The following is a 19,284-nucleotide window of genomic DNA, read 5'->3' on the forward strand; positions in this document are numbered from 1 at the left end:
ACTTGATATTGCCAAGCAACAGGTCTTGTGTTCAGAAGTAATCTGACATACATATATTTGCATAACGCAAGCGCTCGAATTGAATAGGCCTGAATGCAATGGATTACTATATACTACGCACATGAAATGCTGTACTACTCCGGTACAGGCGGAGTGCTGGACGAGCAGTTAAAGATATAAACACCCCACGGACATCGACGCCTTCTGGTAAGAGATTTACTTGTAAAAATTAGATTATTCATTCAGTGTCACTTCTCATTGTCTGTTTAGTGGTTGATCAGTGTATTTACATTTAGCTTTGCATGTTTAATAGAATAACCGGTCGTTCGCAAAACCCATTGGCATCGGTAGGAAGGTGAAGATGTTATTAGGACACACAAAATCTAAATACACACCGTCATACATATGCTAGATCGTGACACGGAGCATGCAGTGCAACTCCAACCACCCGTAACGCCCAGATACATCTATACTAATATTACACCTTATCACCTCTCTCGGCCCTGTCAGCTTTCTGAAATGTCTTGAAGTCATGCCCCTGATAACTGTCAGTGTTGACTTTACGTGCGTAAATAAAACAATTCATCGAAGGCAAGCAATAACAAAAAATGAGACCATTTTTATTTTTTCCGCAACGTCAGCGGTCCAAATATTTCCTTTATGTTATTTACTCCCGTAAAATTTCGTCCACTTTAAGGGTGCTCAGAGGATGCGAAGAAACAGAAAAATAGTAGAATGGCATTCAATATTTATGTAGAGTGTTTACACGTCCCTCCTCCGCACCTCCCACCTACCCGTTGATTTTCACGATATTTTATACGCCTTAAAACAATGCATATAACTCAAAACCTGGTGGATATCAGAAAGCATTTGAAGTAATATACAGGCTTATATTAAACAGTGGACAGCTACGCAAGATCAGCTCTTGCTTATTTAGAGTTCTCATTCCTGCGGACAAAATGATGCATAACGGAATGGTAACCCCGGGTGTAACAAACAAGGTAAATGGTCACGGCGGTCAGTTTGCATCATCTCTTATTGTGATCAAGAGTTTGATTTGCATGAAAATGAAGTCAGATGAAAACTCATTTGTGCTCGATGTTTCGCCCGAAGTTCTGTAACCTGCCCGGGAAAGTAATACTTAACAGTAAAGCCGCCAGGATATGGCTGTCTCGACAATTGATATTCATAATGGTATATTTGTTACTGTTTTTTTGCTGTTGTTTAAGGGACCCTAGTCAGCCTCCGTCATTTTCGATGCCATCGAAATTATTGCCGGATATGTCATGGTGAAGCGAAATCTTATTGCTTTACTCTAAGTTGTTTTCCTGAAAGTGTGTTTAATTATCTCTTGTTGTTTTACAATGATTTCCTTCTCCGAATAAAATATAATAGCCAAACTCCCACGTGTAAACAAAACCAAAGGTATGACTGATTAGGGCCCTTTAAGTGGACTGAGACAAAGTTGAAGTGCACAGCAAGGAGCATACCATCCAGTTAGTAGGATGAGAGTAAATAAAGGAATAAAAAGAATGAACTGTTCACCTGTAACTCTTTCTAAAGCCAAAGAAATTTTTGTAAATCGCGAGGGATGCAAAGCAACGCCAATACCACTTTTTCAGTTCATCTTGACAAACCACTTAGCATACAAATAATTTTATAAACACTTTTGTACGATAAAAACAATACGTTAATAAGTTTGTCCTTCTTCTCTTCAGAACTTTTCAGTGAGAGAAAAAGTATGTATTGCCTCATATTGATATAAGGAACACTTCAGATGGGTGCAGTGTGTACCAAATCTCTGAAGCAGATTAAGCTTGAAAATGCACCTGTCATCACTACAAGGTTGGCCGTTTTCATTTGTTTTTTAAAAAGAGTTCAATAGTCACATTGATTTCCCAACTTAAACTTCATTTTTTTTTTTTCTTGGACACAAATCTGTTAAATCGTTCACTTATGAACGTCCTTTGGGTTTATCTATTTCCCCTAGGGTGTCAGTTGATTCTGACAGCAGAACAAATGAAGATTCGACCTTGTCACCAGGCTCAGTCATATTTGATGACGGTCCATCCTCAGGCTCCAGGGTTTCCTCGGCAGCTACAAAGAGCACTTTACACCAGTTTCCCGAACTTTTGGCTCGGCATAGGAGAGTCATGCGTGGAGACTTGGAACAACGTTTAACTGCTAAGGCCAAGATCATTCGGATATTTACCAGCTCTACGTTTACAGGTTCATTCTTCTGACATCAGATATCTATATATTTAGATTGAAAATTATTTATCTATTTATTTTGTCTACTTCCACGAGCAGGAAATGCAGAATAATGATTTCTCTGTAGGATGTGGACTTAAGCGGGAATCATTGGAAATCTTCAAAAAAACATGACTCAGCCACTGGCCGAAGTGTTTACAATAGAGGATTCAGTGGCGGATCTAAGGGAGGTGCCCGGGGTTCCCAGTTCCGCCTCCCCGTTATTTTGGGTAAAAAAGAAGAAATCACAGAAGGAAGAAAAGCCGGCAGGGTAAGCAGAACAAAACCGCCCCCCGTCCCCACCTTTGCTCAAGGTCTGGATCCGCCACTGGGATTTACATAAGAAAGGAGGCAAAATGGAAGACTATTTTGCCCCAGAAATTTCTTAACTCGAAGCAAGGTGGCAAAGTAGAGATGAATTCATTTTTGCGAAACTTTGATATGGTTTATATATTTAGACATGGCGGCTGAAAGAAATGCCTTGATGGAGAGGATCTACCCAAGACTGAAGGAGTTTGCACAGGAGAAAGGTTACGAGTTTCAGGTCGGTCTAAACGACGGGAACTTCTTCTTATTTACCTAATTTTGTTCCCGCTGACATTCCTTGTGTTTTGGACACTGGCACGGTAACAGTCTTGTTCAAAGCGTTAGCTAACAAACCATGTAAATCGGTAGTTTGACCTTTTTTTGTGTTTTGAGACTACGTAGTTGCTACTTTCTTTTTAAGCGTCTTCAGTAGCTCTTCCAGTCACTTCCATTTTATCAAGGTGGTTGACGGCATCATCAGTAATTGGTTGTTGTGCATTCGTATTCTGTAATCAGGTGGTTGACATGCGTTGGGGAGTACGTGATGAGTCCACAGATGATCATTCTACACTAGAACTGTGTTTAAAGGAACTTAAGGCGTGTCAGGACCTTTCCACTGGACCTAATTTTGTGGTAAATAGACTAAATTTGCTTCGTTATTGAAGGCCGTCGAAAAGGGTGCCCTTTTAGATAAGCCTACATGTCCTGTATCTTCTGGCGAGGCCAACTCTTAGACACTCAGCAACTGGTACTACAGCTAGAGGCTTTTGGGACAAAATAAATAACGTCCTCGATTAGAGATGCACATTATTTGTCTAGTATATAGCGTTAAGTCAGTACTTTTTCATCGAGTTTTTGACTCCTTTTCCCCATTTTTTAAACAAATTTTGACAAAGATTCTTCAAATGACACACAGTCAAGTAAAAGCGCGCATTCAACAAGCCAGCCTTTAGCCTCATTTCGTTAGAAGAAAGCCACCGGCTTGAAGGATTTCTACTCTCCTCAGAGGACCATAGCTGTAATGTTCGTTCATTTGGTCCTTGAGAAGAGAAATTATTCTTTACAAAGTTTTGTCTGTTGTGTATATAACTTATCGTTTTGCGACTGAAGTTTTCGCTCCACCTTGCCCTTCAAGACCCTGAAATGTTTTTGCTATTTTTATCAGACCTTTCTGGGCCAAAAATATGGTTTTCGTCCGCTTCCATCCAAAATACCTTCTACTGAATTTGAGAAACTCCTCAGCAACATGACAGACCAGGAGGAGAAAGCAGTTTTGGAGACGTGGTTCAAATGTGATATGAACGCAGTACCGCCAACCTATGTCCTTCAGCCAGTAAGCTCTCACATCCCTGACCACCTCTGTCGCGATGCTAAACAAAGGAAGCTTGCACTACAGCAGTGGAGTCAAATTTTTGCGCAGATTCAAAACATCCTCAGGCGAGAAGCTAGAAAGATGTTTGAAGATCAAGAAGAAGAGTGGCTGCACAAGTATTTCATGTCAGGTAACACGCCCCGCGTTGGAGATAAGGCAGCATTTTTTTTATTAACCGCGCGGCCATGGGCCGAGCGCGGTTCATGGTTTACCCGTGGTTTTTTTTTTTTCGACTTCGGTGCGAGCAGACCCAAGCTTCCACTCGGCCAAATTTTGAGTCGCGCAACCTGTGATGTTTACTCGCCAAAAGCTGTTGAAACAATAAATCTCATCTTTCGCGGGAATAAATTAAAAACCCAGCGCTCGTCAAAAATTATATTTTTTCACCAGAAATTTAGCTCGGAACATATACATATTTATATTTGTTTGAATCGTCGATGAAATGACCTTTTCCGGATATTTTTTCCTTCGGGGTCAACCGAAACCTCAGATTACAAAATCACGCCGAACCCACATGTTGCAAAAAAATCTCTTCAAAACCCTGACTTCGAAGCGATATAACACTTCAGCGTTAATAGCTAACACACATCGGCAGGCGGTAAATCTATTCCTTAACAATCCAACTTTATCGTGTTAAAATTTCAGCGAAATCGAACAAAACCAGAATTAAATTCGAATTTTTTTGTGACCTCACTTCCCAGACTTGTCCTAACAAAGGAAGCAACGGTCGCCCATAGCAACCGAAAAACACCAACATAACAAAGCCGACGTTTCGGCCAAAAAACTCCACAATTATCGCCTGAGAGTTTAAACTTGAATGGGAACATCTTTTTCGAACCTTTTTCAACTGATTTAGACGAAAGACTGGCCTCGGCGGGCTACAAAAACGACAAAGAGAAAAAACAGAACAAGACAGCAGAACAAGCCGATAATATTTCATCGCGTGGCTTTCGACACGAAAACGAAAATACAGCTTACTTCTGGATAAATTCAGCCTTAGAAGCCAGCAACCGGTCCCAAATTACTTTCTGTATCCTTACAAATGTCCTGATTTCCATCTCCGAAAGATTTTGCCCCAATTTTGAGCAAATAAACATTTCGCCGGCGGCGACCGCCATTACGGTGGCTTGCATACTAAATTAGCTAACTTAACAAAATTCTCCCGAGCGGGGGGATACGACAAATTTGGTGAGAATCAAAAGTAACGCCAATTTTCTGTCACGTTTTCAATCTGTGGTCACTGGAGTGACCAAAATCGATACATCGGTCGGGATAGGGTTTTTTTATGACTTGTGTGACTACTTTGCTAGCCCTTTACTCGTGGAAAACACCAATTAAATTTAATCATGACTTTTAAGAAAGAAAGCTGTTGTTAATAGTGTTATTATTGTGTCGTTGATATCGTTCATGCCCATACATATCCCGAAGAAAGTTCTGGATTAAGACCATTAAGTCATCGGAGATTTGTCAACGGCTACCACTGATGGTGCAATAATACAGTTTGTGTTGATCAAGTGATGTGATGTCTACAGTAAGAAAAGAATCATCAATGACTGCTTTGGAATGTGCACTGCGTTCCGACGGTAGTGCTAAGCAAACAGTTAAATTTTAAAAGCGCGGTTATAAGATCTAACAGATCTTCTTGTTTGTTATGAACTATCCTACTTACATTTGTACAATGTGGGTTCCAATTTGCTTGATTACAGATCAAATTGAACGATACGAATTGGAGAAAAAAGTTTTTACTTTTTTACCTCAACTCACGGCTGCGACAAAGCTGCAAACTACATTATTTATTTGCAAGATACTACAATAACATAATATCCTTAACACGGTGTTTAAAAGTGAAAATTACGTTTTCCATTTACTGTTTCTTTTTTTCTTTTTTTCGTAAAACACGATTGGCTGATTATCGTTTTCCCATAAGGTATGAAATACGTTGTTTGCTGGTTACAAAAGGCTGGCACGAGCATTCATAGAGAAAGGTAACCCCAGTACATTCTGTATATCTTTTAGTGACAGAAAGTGAGATCCGCCATGGTGTCCTGGGCGAACCACATCCAGAGGAACAATGCTTGTGGATCAGCAGGAATATCCAGGATCTTAAGAACCATTTGCAAAATGAAAACATTCAGTACTTCATTGATATTAACGCAGACACAAAAGAGATTGACACTGATGCTCAACAACTATTGCAGGTACTGTAACCAGATCTATCCTAACCCTAAGTCTCATAGGAACACAAGCGATAATCATCTTTTTTGATAAAGCTAAGGAGATAAAAAATACAACGACACAAGAAAACCTTCCAGATTAAAAGATAAACGTTTCACATGAGGTTAGGAGAACTGAAAAAGAAAAACAATGGGTTTATCTTCAGGCTTTACCTTTCTGTAGCCAGTAACGATTTGGGAGTTTCCTGTCTGTGGTAACAACCACGGGTTCTAAAGTGTTCTTTTCGGCAGAAAAGAAGCCCGATGTTAGGTCCTTGCTCATCCAGTTTATTTTTTATCCTTATTCGTTTATCTTAACTAGAAACTGAAGGAAGTCGTTACAAACGTCGTTCCTACTTCAAATATCAGGACATTTGAGATTAACTGGAGCACACAGGGAATATGTCCTTCCATGGTGCCTGAGCATGCCGGCTATATAGATGATTTGTGCAGAGAGGTTGAGTTTCTAATGAAAGAAAAGATTACTAATTCCATACAGAAGAGAATCAAAGCTGATGTTAGCGATCCACTGTATGAGGAAGTCGTTCAACATTTGTTGTTTTGTCGAACCAAGTGTGACACGTTCTACGGAAGAAAAGAAATCTTGAGCCGATGCAATGCTTACATTCAGGTAAATGCATGTATTCTTTCAACTAGCAAGAGAGGACTAGATTTACATTACGAATTTCGATTGTTACACTGATTGTACCCGAAAAGTCCGTCACTTTCAGGAAATCTTCTCAGGTTACTTGCTGCAGTGTTTCTAGTGTTTCTTTTTTTTTCTAGAATGATGCGCGTCGTCCTCTTGTAATTCACGGGCAGTCAGGCTGTGGCAAGACTTCGGTGATGTCCATGATTGCAAAAGAATCGTGTCAAAGTTTCAGCCAATCAAACATCGTCATTCGATATATCGGAACCACTCCGAATTCCTCGCAAGTTCGTCTACTGCTTCACAGTGTCTGTCACCAAATCTGCACTATCTATGGTCGTGACTCTACCAAAGTCAGAAAGGTTTGTATGTATGTAGTTGGGTTATCTGCCCAGAGCCTTCCTCTTTCTAAACTGCACTGCGCAGGTAAACGGGTAGCTGGCATTGTCAGGGGGCAAGTCAATCTACAAAACAAGTTAGAGGGGAAGTAAAGACATTTTAGTTTTCATGGCGATGAAACTGCCGAGTATTATTAGCTTTTAAAGGAAAAGATAACGATACAACGTCTAAGATGGCCATACAACGTCTAACCATTCTGCTTTCAATTTTACAGGAGATGAAGGAACTTCAGGAAGATTTCGCCAGTTGCCTTCATTTTGCCAGTGCAGAAGAGCCGCTGTTTATTTTTCTTGATTCTCTTGATCAATTTGGTCCAGAGGATAATGCCAGACAACTTGCGTGGTTGCCTACAGTTCTCCCTAGCAACGTTAAGCTAGTTGTTTCTACATTACCCAATAGTGAATACGAGTGCTTCCCAATTCTACAGGTTCGTAAAGAATTTGTTTCGTATTGAAATTTTAACATTTTTGCTTCTAAAAGAGCCCAAATTCAAACTTGAAAGAAAATTTCCATTTTATTTTGCAAAATCAATAGTTCAACAAATCAGAACACAGCAACTGCTCTTCAGTTTTCTCCTCCAAGGGACTCACCCGGTGTTAGATTCATTTGTTGAAGTTTAACCCTAGGAATGAACGTATCACTTTAAAAGGATATAGAGGATGAACAGGTTGGGCTTGTACTTCTTTATAGTAGGAAAAAAAGCTGTTCTGACATTATTCGTGTTGAGGAGCAAATGGACATACTGACCGTTCAGCCTCGAATGGCCGCAGCTATTCATCTTTCAAGTTGATTAGTATCAGTATTGAAAGTAGCTTGTATTTTTTTTGTTTTTCTCTTTTTGTAGTCATTATTTTCTGAAGAAGACTTTGTAGAAGTTCCCAAGTTGCCAGAAGATGACGCATTTCAAATTCTAAGTAACTGGCTGAGTATTGCTGGAAGAACCCTCTCGCCATCGCAGGAAGCCATCATCAATGACGCGCTTCAAAAGTGTTCCCTTCCAATCTTCATAAGAGTCGCGTATGACGAAGCCATAAGATGGAAGTCCTACTCTCTACCCAGCGAGACTGTACTTCAAGACACAGTTAGAGGTGAATGAAATTGATTATCTTTAGCACATAGATCTATACAAACATCTTAGCAGCCTTATTTTCCTCAGTCCCAGGTGATAAACATTGGCAACAATGGGACTTCAGTGACAAACATGTTAAACAAAAGTTATCATGTGCAGCCTGTTGCAATGAAAGTTATCTTTTAAAAACCATCCCTTTTCATCTCAAAATTTCGACGGCTTCTGAGGAATTAAGCAGTAAAAAGAGTCTCAAAAATTGATTGATGTTTCAAACAAGAGACCGAATCACATTTTCAAACCTGCTTTTTATTGGTATTTTTCAGGCGCTGTCAACGCATTGTTCGAGAGGGTCGAACTTCAACATGGAAGAGTCTTGGTACGTCATGCTCTTGCGTACATAACTGCTGCAAAGAGTGGCCTGACTGGTACTGAAATAGAGGATTTGCTGTCATGCGATGATCACGTGTTGGATGACGTGTATCAGTACTGGACACCACCAATTAGGCGCATCCCTCCACTGCTCTGGGTCCGAATAAGGGGCGACTTGGCAGGTTACCTAGTGGACCGAGGAGCAGACGGCGCGAGTGTGATCACATGGTATCACCGACAATTTATTGAGGCTGCAAGGGTTCGATACCTATCATCAGATGAGGAAAGGACATTCACTCATCAGGCGCTGAGCAATTATTTTCTAGGTGTGTGGGCTAACGGAAGAAAGAAGCCCTACAGGACTGCTAAGGGAGAGGAATTGGAAGCTGACCGCTTTGTGTCCCATCAGCCGTGGAGATTCGAAGGAAGCACAAAGGCAAAGAATTATAACTATCGTAAGATAAACGAACTACCGTACCATTTAGTGCTGTGTAATGACACAGAAACACTGAAAGGGGAAGTCTTGTGCAACTTCACGTTTCTTCTCACGTGTTTGGAGTCATGCTCTCTCCGAGATCTTATAGACGAATTTGATTTTGCTCTTGAGAAAATTGCCGATAAGGATATTCAACTTGTTAAAGAAGCTCTTCAACTATCAACATTTGCTCTTCTTCAGCATCCTGCTCAGTTATCGTCTCAGCTACTCGGGCGCATTCAAACTTCGGACTCGGATCATATCAAGGTTTTGTTGAAACAGGCTCAAAACCCTTGGCAACCCTGTTTGTTGCCAAGTTCCGTTTGCTTAACATCACCCGGTGGACCGTTGGTACACTCGATGTCAGGACACCAGAAACCATCGTCCGCTCTCAGTGCTAGTGCAGATGGCAAATTTATTGCAAGTGCCTCTACTGACACAACTTGTACAATATGGGACGTCAATTCAGGAAGATTAGTACGGACTTTGGAAGGAGTAGGTAAGAGATAGGCATTTACTCTTCTGTGCGTTTACATTTATACCAAAAGCTTTTGAAATTGAGTTTTTCATTCCTTTGATCTGCTAATTATTTTTAAGCTTTGTTACCCCCCCCCCCCCTTTCCAACCCTAGTTGTTAAAATGAAGCTGTAAAGGAGATCTCTCGGTCTCCTCACTTAGTTCTTCTTGGAAGATGGCAACGTCTGTGGCTGTTAGAACAATAAACTAGCAATGGATCACACCAATTCCCTGACTCTGAAACACAACAGTGGTGCCCTGTAGTGTTCTAAGACAGTTACTGAACGTTGCTTGAGATAAAACACGTTTATTCCATTTTACAGCTAAACAATCAGGAAACGGTGTCAACAAGATACACTAATCAACGTTTTACCAGGTATACGCGTCATGTATCTTTTTTGTCATCTTTCAGGTGATGATGTCTGGTTCGTGGTGATATCTCCAGACAATTCAACGGTTGTGACTTCGCAAACCGGTTCCATATCGGCTTGGAGGCTTTCTAATGGCAAGCGGGTGTTTTCCGTTGAGGAGCGTGGATTAACAGCTGCACCGATATGTCTGTTTGAGAAGGATAATACAGTTTTACTTGCTTCGATCATCAAGCAAAATGTCAAAATATATAACCTGCAGACAGGGCATCTTTTTCAAGAGCTTCATGACGAAAAGTTACAAAAGCACAATGCCATGTCGTCGCCCTTATTCATGTGTTCACTTGAGCACCACAGTGTTCTCTACGCGGGAAGAGACAATGTATCCTCCGCCTCTCCCTTCAGAGGCTGGATCAGAGCTGCACATTTAGACACTGGAGAAGTCGTTGAGAGGTTGCAAGTCAGTCCTAACAATGTGGTACATTTCATTGGCGTCACAGAGCCCGATAAGCTGCTTCTAGTTTTGAGTGAAGGAGCCCAGGATCGAAGGAAGGGATCAGCAGTGCAGACAAAGTTTTTCAAACTGGAACTTTGGAATATTACACAGAAGATTCTATTTCGCAAGCTTGCAGACCTCCCTGATAAGGTGCGATGCTATGCATTGTCCTCGGACAAGTGTAAAGTTTTGACGTTGGGAAATTCAAGGTTTTTAGCCAATGCCAACGTTTTCCGAGCTGAAGTGAAAATGTTTGACTTGAAATCGGGTGACATCATCCAGCGTATGCTGACTTACCCAAGCACTATTCATTTAATGGAATTTATAGACTCAAACCACGTTATTACTGCATCACGTGACAAGATTGTTCGACTCTGGGATTTGGAAAGAAATGTCACTTCACCGAGTGAAGGGAGTGAAGAGGAAGCAGAGCTGGAAATTGTCGACCTGAGTGGGTATCATGCCATCTGCTGGGAGAAAAACGGAATACGTCTGGTAGATCTTCAAGCTAGACGCTTCGTCCAGTTCAGGAATGGTTTACAGCCTCAAATGGCATTTGTAAACGACAGCGAAGTCATCCTTGCATCTTCTGGGAAGTTGCATCTCTTCGACATGAACCAAAGGCAAAGAATTCGTCAATTTGACGGAGACGTCTACCAAGCAGGGCTAACGAACAGCATTTTCGTTTACAAACAAGCTCAGCTGATTGCAGTGTCTTGTGATCAGCGATCTCTGTGCGTGTTCGACATCAGCACTGGTAGAAGAATAGCGCAGATGCAATGTGAACACGTCCGAAGGTGAGTGCTTAATTCAGTTTTCAAAGCTTTATTACCAATATCTTCTGCTGGTTAGGCTTTATGTAAGCGTCAGCTAACTATAGCATCCCCTTTCTTGTAACAAGAGCTAAAATAGGGTATGATCATGAAGTGGAATTGAATACCAGTGTTGTTCTGGCCTTATGGGTTTGATAAAGGGGACCAGGTTTCAGCCCTGGCGGCGTCATTGAGATGAATACTTGGACGAGACACACGGCACTCTCACAGTCTCTCTTCATCCAGGTGCATATACGGTATAATGAACTAAGCATCCCATTCAAGGGGGAGCTTAGATACTCCTAGTCAGTTGATACGACAGCTCCAGTAGTAGGTGAATCTTTGGCTAGACGCAGTGAAATACCAATACGACACAGTTACCTGATTTTACAGATAAAATTGCGTAATTGGAAATGATCGATATCAGCATGATTGTTGGTATCGTTTGGCTCGTTAAACGTTCCCTAAAGAATCGGAACATTAGCCTTTTGATCTTAATTTGTCTTTTACGTTTCAGGCTTGTACACACTCTAAATGGTGAAATCTGTGTTTGTGGGCACAGTGTAAACTATGAGGACGAGGCCAAATGTCGTTACTTTTACTCCGTGTGGGATCTGAATGAAAAGACGTGCATCCGCGAGATTGATGTAGAGGAATCAGAAGCAGACTTCTACGGTGAGTTTGGGCGTGTCCCGATAGATATGAATGGCTAGGATGATTTAAGATACGCCACTCAATTTCTGTGATTTTGACTGTTATTTCGTACAGCTGTCTTTGAGAACTAAATTCTTAACTTAATAAGAAAACCTGTTCGTATTCTTAATGCTAATACGTGCTCGGAGGAATGAAAAAAAGCTTTTTACTCAATCAGATATGACACTTGTTCTCAGCCAGCCAAGACAAGCACGGTATGCAATGCAAACGGTATCACTCTCTATCAAATGAAAAGTTAAGTTCCTTATCTTTTTTCTATGGTTTTAACGATCTTCTTGCTTTTCTAGAAATGCAGTTGGCTAAAGATGGACACCACCTGTCAGATATTCTCTACGACATTGGCGTGAAGTTGTACCGCGCAGTCGTGTATGATCTGAAGACGGGGAAACTTTTATTCATCTCAGAAACGGAGCACCATGTTCATTCATCAGCGATCATTTCTGAAACAAGTACCCTACTTCTGGGCCTGTTTGATGGCACCATGGAACTCTACAACATAGAAAGAGGGACATGCTTACACAGACTCAAGCAAGCACATCTTGGAGCGATCCATCGGGTATACACCACCGATGATGGATCAGTTGCTATGACAACTGCAGGGGGCTTAGACTCGAAGGATCGCTCGATCCGCTTTTGGAGAATGAGAAAAAACAGAATTACACTGTTAACAGTGTTCACTCCTGACGCAAAAGTGTCGTCGATGAACCTCTCAGGCGATGGCCATCTTGTAGCTCTGGAAATAACAGAGGTAGTCCCTTTTGTTCTTGTTAGAGAAACGAATAGAGAGACACTGCGATTTAACGATTTGGAACGATTTACTTGCAGCTTCACTGTAGATTTGTTTGACTTTAAGGTTCTTCATTCATAGTTTGTCAGCCCATAGTTAATGGTGGGAAATTGTCAAGAAGGCTGGCAAAAATCAAAGAAGCAAAAAAACCAGGCTAAGATTTATGTTGGAAGGCCCTTGACCCTGCACGTCTTTTGTCTTACGCTCATAAACCATGCATAAATTACACAACCGCAATGCTTCTATTGGCTAGTTGTATGAAGACACATAACCACCTATTGTCTTTGCCAGATTTAGTGCAGGGTCAACCCCCAAAATAACCAACTAAAATATGCAACAAAGAATTTTGCCACGTTTTCTAACCATTTCTATCTTTTAACTATGGTCAGCCGTAGATATCTTTTAGCAGGTGGCAATTAAGGTGCCAAGTCGTCTTATGAGTTAAGTCCTCTTTCTACATGAGCATTTTTAAGATACAGGCATGTGGTACGATTTCTTCCTGGAAATTGTTGCATGCGACATCCTTACGAAATCCCTATTTAATCATTTCGGTTTGTAAAGGACCCTACCTGTAGTCGATAATAAGACTCTTCATTTTTTAGGGATATTCTGTTCCAACATTAGCAAGTAACATTATAGTTTCAATGGTACATTGTGGTTAAATGAGTTTATAAAGCTTTCTAGTTTGCAGGACGTTTGACTCTACAGCACTATGATTGCAAAGTACAAATTGCATTTTGGTCCCAAAAGGTGTGAACTGATATGGAATGTACTATCCTTTTTTAGTACAATTCCACTAGTATACTAATGCAAATGCTGCAATCTGATTGCCTGAGCTACTCGTTTACTATCATCCATTAGTGTGTAGTGGCTGGACGTCGTCTGCAAAAAGAGACTTTTTTTCGTTTTTGCGGCGAATTTACCGAGGAATATTTAGATACAAATCGATAAATAAATTCCCGAGAAGACTAAAAGAAAGACATTCACGGTTTCTTGACTAGAAATGTAAGTAAGAATTCTGCTAAAACAATTATTACTATTCCTTCTCGATCTCTATGGGGTGATATAGTTGATTCGGCCTTCGCCTCATCAACTTCACCTCGTAGAAATCTCGAGCCGAGCTCATAATCTGAGCGGAGTGGCCGGTCTAAGCAAGTCGCGTGCGACATTTGGAAGAAAAAGTCATAACTCTTGAACAGGCCCTCAGCCGAAAGTTTGTAAAAAAAAATTCCGAAATATATGTAAAATAGTTAGACAATATTTTTAATATATATATTTTCAATCATAGGAAATTTTCCTAAAATAAGCTTTATCGCTATTTATTAAGAGAGTTGTATAATTTTTTAAACTACCCTACGCTAAAACTTTAAAGTTTTGTAGACAATAAAAGTGTTATTTTTAAACCCCTTTTGAACATCTCAGGCATTTACCAAAACATACGAACTTGCTGTTGTTTGAAGTCAGGGCACCCGAATTTTAATATGTGTTCCTATTTTCACTATTAATAATGACTAGAATACGTCTTATGTACATGGCATTGAGTTCTTTGAGGAGTTTTCACTTTTCAAAATGTTTTATAATGGAAAGCGCTTTATTTTTTATTGATATGGTTAAAAACGTCGTCAACACTGACAATATCTAAACCTGAACAAACCATAATAGCTTATATCTGCCGGGCCCGAAGCTTCTTTTTCAGACATACATTAACGGCGAGACAAAGCAAAGATTAAGCTCTTGCGCAAGAAAGGTACATTAACATCTGGGCCCAACTTGTAAAATAAATGTAAAATAGTATTCAAGCCTAATGGCCTGTTGGGTTTAAAACATAATTTTCGTCTCGGCTGATGTTTCCGTATACGGTCACACCGGTAAACAAGAGTTATAAAAGTTCTACCGAGCAGTGTAATTAACAAACACCTTCGAAAAAAAGTGAATTGAATTTATGAATATCTGTAGGGATTATGAACGGTGCGATAAAAATCCCAATGATGATATTTATAAAAAGTAAAATAAAACAATGGATTAGGAATAAACCGAACCATTAATGAAAAGTGAAGATAGCAAATAATGAGTCGGGTGTATCCACTGCCCTTGAAATCATTGAACAAAACGCAATTACATGGTCTTACATTACTCTTACTCGGACGATATAAAACCAGATACGCTGACTGCTGAGTCTTCGAAGGGGGTTTTGAACCAAAATACAATACAATTTTGAGTTTAAATTCAGATTATGCTCAGCTAGACGGCAGTTTATATTTTTGTGTGGACATTTCAGTGCAAATGTTTAATGACTAATTCACTGCATTTTTTCTTTTTAGCGCTAGATATTAAAATAGTATTTTTCAATATTTTACCAGAAGATTCACCTCTCAGCTTAACTGACTGATAAGTTTTTCACTTTTAGGAGAAAATTAATGAAATGAAGTGAAATAAAATTTGCTTCATCGGTAAAGATGGTCATACTTCTTTTCAGTAAATTTTGTCTTTCATTGTTCAGGCTCAAAAGCCTGGTGGGAACTTGCTGACTTGAAAACCGAGTAAACGTTCTGCTATGACAATGAGAAATTTGCATTCTTCCTTATCCGCGAGTAATATAAGCTAAACGCCAGTTAGTGAGCATTTATTCTGACAAATCCGTCACAATAACAAAACATTTAAAGCAGGTGAAACTATACAATGACCAGTTTTTCATTGTAAAGAAATTTCACAAGAGAAAACAAAAGTGTACTTCTGCCATACAACCAAGTAAGGATTTGAATATGATCGCTTCTGAAACTGGCTAAGGTTTTTAAAGAAAAAAAAAAACATATCTTCTTGCTTCACAGTAGATTTTTCTTCAATGTCGATGCGACTAAACTGGCTATTGCAAACCCTGTTTTGTGTGCCAGTTTCATTTAAAAATGCTGCTAAACTGAGGCGAAACTTTCTCCATGTGATGGTTAATTTGTGTGAATAATATATGAGACAATCGCGAAAAACAAACAACGGTTTATAATTTCGGATGCAAAAACGTGGGCAATCTTAAATAATCCCCAAAATAACCTGCTCCGAACCACAAGACTTACAACCGAGGCTGGCATGCGACATAGTCAATATAAATTATCTAGCGTCACCCAAATCATCATTCACTTAGTCTTTAAGAAGCTAATTTATCTGTGATACTCGGCCAGCGAGAACAAGACAAAGACGGTCAGAAAGCGGACTCTAAACAATAGAGATGGTCAGCCAATAACACTGTTGCTTCAAGCAGATGTTTAGCTAATGACTCGATTCGACTTTCCTTGTTGTGTTTCAAACAGGTACCATATGTTTCGCGGTTACTTTTTCTCATGGAATACAACGATAACAACGTGCTAGCGATGTCCACCTCGACACACGCGAGCAGATTTGTACAACAGGAGCAACAAACTACGGTACAATTCGCCGTCGAGCAAGTCGTCAGTGGAAAATTGCAGTGGAGTGAGCCGCTAGTCAAAAATTGTTGACTTCTTACTTTCTGTTTACAGTGTTGATCTTGTCGCACAGTGGTAAACTTTAGGCATATGTATAATAGCTGAATTTCAAACACAGCATCCCTTACCTCGTGGTTTATAAAACAGCAGCTAAAGACAAGAGATAAGTTTATCATATCTAACAGTAAGAGGGAGGACTACTTTGCCTAAAGTACTCTCTCTGAGTTTCAGCTGATAACCGAAAGTTTCAACTATACTGCGGATTTATAGTTCGTATTTGTAATATGGCTCTGCGATTTGGAAACACTACGAGGCTTCATCACATTGACTTTCCAGCAGCTTCTACAGAAAGTGGGAGCCAGACCTGGGAACAAACGGTTCCAAAGACTCATTCAGAATTGAAACCAGCTCCTCAAGGTAATCAGACACATAAAACAGGGAAGGTTAACGTGCGAATCCGCAAAAGACAAGAAAAGGAAAGCACCAGAAAGGCTCGGCAGGACAGGAGTACGCAATCTGCGTCTTCAACAGAACTAAAAAGCGAAATCTTAAACAACAGTGGCAGTTGTGGATTCACCCAAGAGGTTCCAATTCCCAACCGGACGACTTTCAGCGCTATAACTCAACAATCCACGGCGATGTGCTATATGAATTTAACTGTGGAGTGGGACGTTTTAGACTCGTTCTCGGAGTTTGCGACGTTTTTAGAGTTACAAAATCCTATCTGTCCCGCGCATCTTATTGACACTCCAGAGAAGCTTCTAAGTGTTTTGTCGTGCGAGCTTTAAACATGACTGTATTCGGCCTGATAAGTGCGTTTGGTGGTTTTCAAAACATTGGTCAAAGAACAAAAAGACTTGGGTCAACGGTGAAAACCGTCTGAAGTCTGCAATCAATTCCGGTTGGAATAATAAGACAGAAAATCGAAATAAAACGACCTTCACCTTTAATATATTTATTTAAATGCCCTGTTGACAAAGAAAGCAAGCGAAATGTTATTTCTGTTTTCTCCAAATTAAACGAAGTTCTCCTTCACTGACTAACAACAGCGTGGCCTGATCTAAGTTTATATTAACGAAGCGCTTAATTCTAAAAACGGTTTATCGTATATTAGGCTTAGTAATTTTGCATAGATCTGATTGCCAGTGAATATTTAAACCATTTGTAATTAAGCAAACAACTTGTGTTAACGATGGTCGAACATCAAGCGAGCAAAAACGGCATACTGAATCTAGCCTACACACTTGTCCTTGATCACAGTCGAGCTCGGCGCACGCTCGAGTTTGCGGTCAAAGTGTCGCGTGTGTTTTTCTCTTTGAAAATATCGTACACCATTAACTTTTAACGCGCAAGATGATAAAAATCTCTTTTGAGATACCACTTTCTTGTGAAGTCATTAATATTCCTCTATGCTTGCCACCTGTACAGGAGATATTCACCTACTGTATTTGATCTACAGTTAAAAAGTGACGAAATATCTTTGTTCGTTTAACATACTTTTGCTGATCTTGGTTCCATTTAAGTCTCTGATTTCTCATCTCTACTTGATTGTGATTTTTTTTCTGAGTAGCTCTTGCTTTCAGTTCGACTGCCAAAAAGCACATCATACTTGTAAATATCCGAGGAACTGACTGACTAATCGTACAGAGGAAACTAGAAGAACTAATTGTCTACAGAATCGTGAACCGTTTGACGTCTGTGAAACACCTAAGAAACACCCATGAAAGTTCCATGCATGAAAGTGTGAATTTAGTTCAACGCTCTTATTAGGATATCTTAGCAACTTTTTATACTCTAACTACGAGTATATATGACATATTAAAATTGTATTTAAGGCATGGTAATCACATTGACGTGTACATACTCTTTAACTCCTTTGTAGCTACCACTACAAAGGTGTTAAAACTTGTCCAAAATAAACGTTTTCGTTATAATAAATCACAAATTCGTAGAAAATGATCGAGCCTCATTCGATGCTTCCGTATGGTTTTCGTGTTTTAGGATTCATCATCTTGAGTTTTTTTTAATTTCTTATTTTTTTAAATGATTCGACTTTACTGCCATTGAGTTTACTCGCTGCGTGTTTTAATCATATTTATAGGTCTCATCCAAGCCGGCCATTTTGTGAGAGGAAATTAAAAATCAAACCAGAGTTTTATTAAAGATTGTAGTCTAGCATAGCATATCTTTTTATCTGTTGTATTTTGATGATCGATGATAACAGTATTTTTCTAGCCCTCAAAAGGAGCCTTACACTGAGAGCACATTGATGTGCGCGGATGATTTCTTGAGCTTGTTAACGCGACATAACCATGAGTGTGGTAAAAAAAAAAAAAAAAAAAAAAAAAAAAAAAAAAAAAAAAAAACAGGAGCGGGTAATTTAACCAAAGTAAAAGACCCTGTGGGCATTATATCAATTTAAAATCGGTCGTCAATGCAGCTCTTTTCTTCATTTTGGACCGGAAAACTCCTTGACTTGCGCGCATGCAGCAAGACAATGGCCAGCTGATTCCCCAATAGATGTTTATCCAGCCTTCCTGTTTTTGACACAATGGCAACCTCATGATCATGGATTCATGCTAATGGAAGTCCTAAAGAAAGTTTTTGTTTTTAGTCTTTTAATAATCGCGATTTGCATAATATTGAACCCAACTATGATATCGCAGCGAATATCAAAATTAATGACTTCTGGTTGATAAGAAGCAAAACCGTCTATGGTAGTTTTCAGAAAAAAAGGACACTTTTTTTTGAGAAAATAGATTATTTATCTTAGCGTTCAGAAGAAGACCGATGGCTTCGTTAGTATTCCAGTGCAGAGAAAGATAATATTTCCGCAGAAGCGCACTTTGGGAATGTAGAGTTTTTATCTTAGATTTCATTAGGAGACCGAATGCTTCGTCAGTATTCCAAGGTAGAAATCTTGCCGCCGAAAGAAGCGCAATTTGAGACAGTGGATTTTTTATCTGAATGTTCGGCAGAAGATCGAGGGTTTGTTAGTATTTCAGTGATGATGTTGCCTCGTCTTTTTTCGAAA

General features: G+C 39.7%; 2 protein-coding genes across 6 annotated transcripts in view; both read left to right on the forward strand.

Moving 5' to 3' along the window:
* LOC145479004 (NACHT domain- and WD repeat-containing protein 1-like) overlaps window positions 1-19,284 on the forward strand; it is a 25,772-nt gene continuing 6,488 nt past the window's right edge. For 2 of the 5 annotated variants that reach the window (XM_081457233.1, XM_081457230.1), the window contains exons 1-14: window positions 1-1,845; window positions 1,991-2,229; window positions 2,709-2,794; window positions 3,073-3,189; window positions 3,722-4,058; window positions 5,945-6,126; window positions 6,464-6,772; window positions 6,928-7,152; window positions 7,404-7,616; window positions 8,034-8,277; window positions 8,582-9,601; window positions 10,031-11,279; window positions 11,812-11,969; window positions 12,296-12,756. In XM_081457233.1, coding sequence (XP_081313359.1) covers window positions 1,778-1,845; window positions 1,991-2,229; window positions 2,709-2,794; window positions 3,073-3,189; window positions 3,722-4,058; window positions 5,945-6,126; window positions 6,464-6,772; window positions 6,928-7,152; window positions 7,404-7,616; window positions 8,034-8,277; window positions 8,582-9,601; window positions 10,031-11,279; window positions 11,812-11,969; window positions 12,296-12,756 — 4,908 coding nt within the window. In that variant the 5' untranslated portion in view covers window positions 1-1,777. Of the gene's footprint in view, window positions 1,846-1,990; window positions 2,230-2,338; window positions 2,795-3,072; window positions 3,190-3,721; window positions 4,059-5,944; window positions 6,127-6,463; window positions 6,773-6,927; window positions 7,153-7,403; window positions 7,617-8,033; window positions 8,278-8,581; window positions 9,602-10,030; window positions 11,280-11,811; window positions 11,970-12,295; window positions 15,144-19,284 lie in introns of those variants that run through there. The other 3 variants (XM_081457231.1, XM_081457232.1, XM_081457234.1) reach the window with 3 other exon arrangements.
* On the forward strand, window positions 15,742-18,206 carry LOC145479005 (uncharacterized). Its single transcript, XM_081457236.1, has one exon. The coding sequence runs from the start codon at window positions 16,535-16,537 to the stop codon at window positions 17,036-17,038; it is 504 nt and encodes a 167-aa protein (XP_081313362.1). The 5' UTR covers window positions 15,742-16,534; the 3' UTR covers window positions 17,039-18,206.

This window comes from Orbicella franksi, chromosome 2 (assembly GCF_964199315.1).
Source record: "Orbicella franksi chromosome 2, jaOrbFran1.1, whole genome shotgun sequence".
In the NCBI taxonomy this organism is placed as follows: domain Eukaryota; kingdom Metazoa; phylum Cnidaria; class Anthozoa; order Scleractinia; family Merulinidae; genus Orbicella; species Orbicella franksi.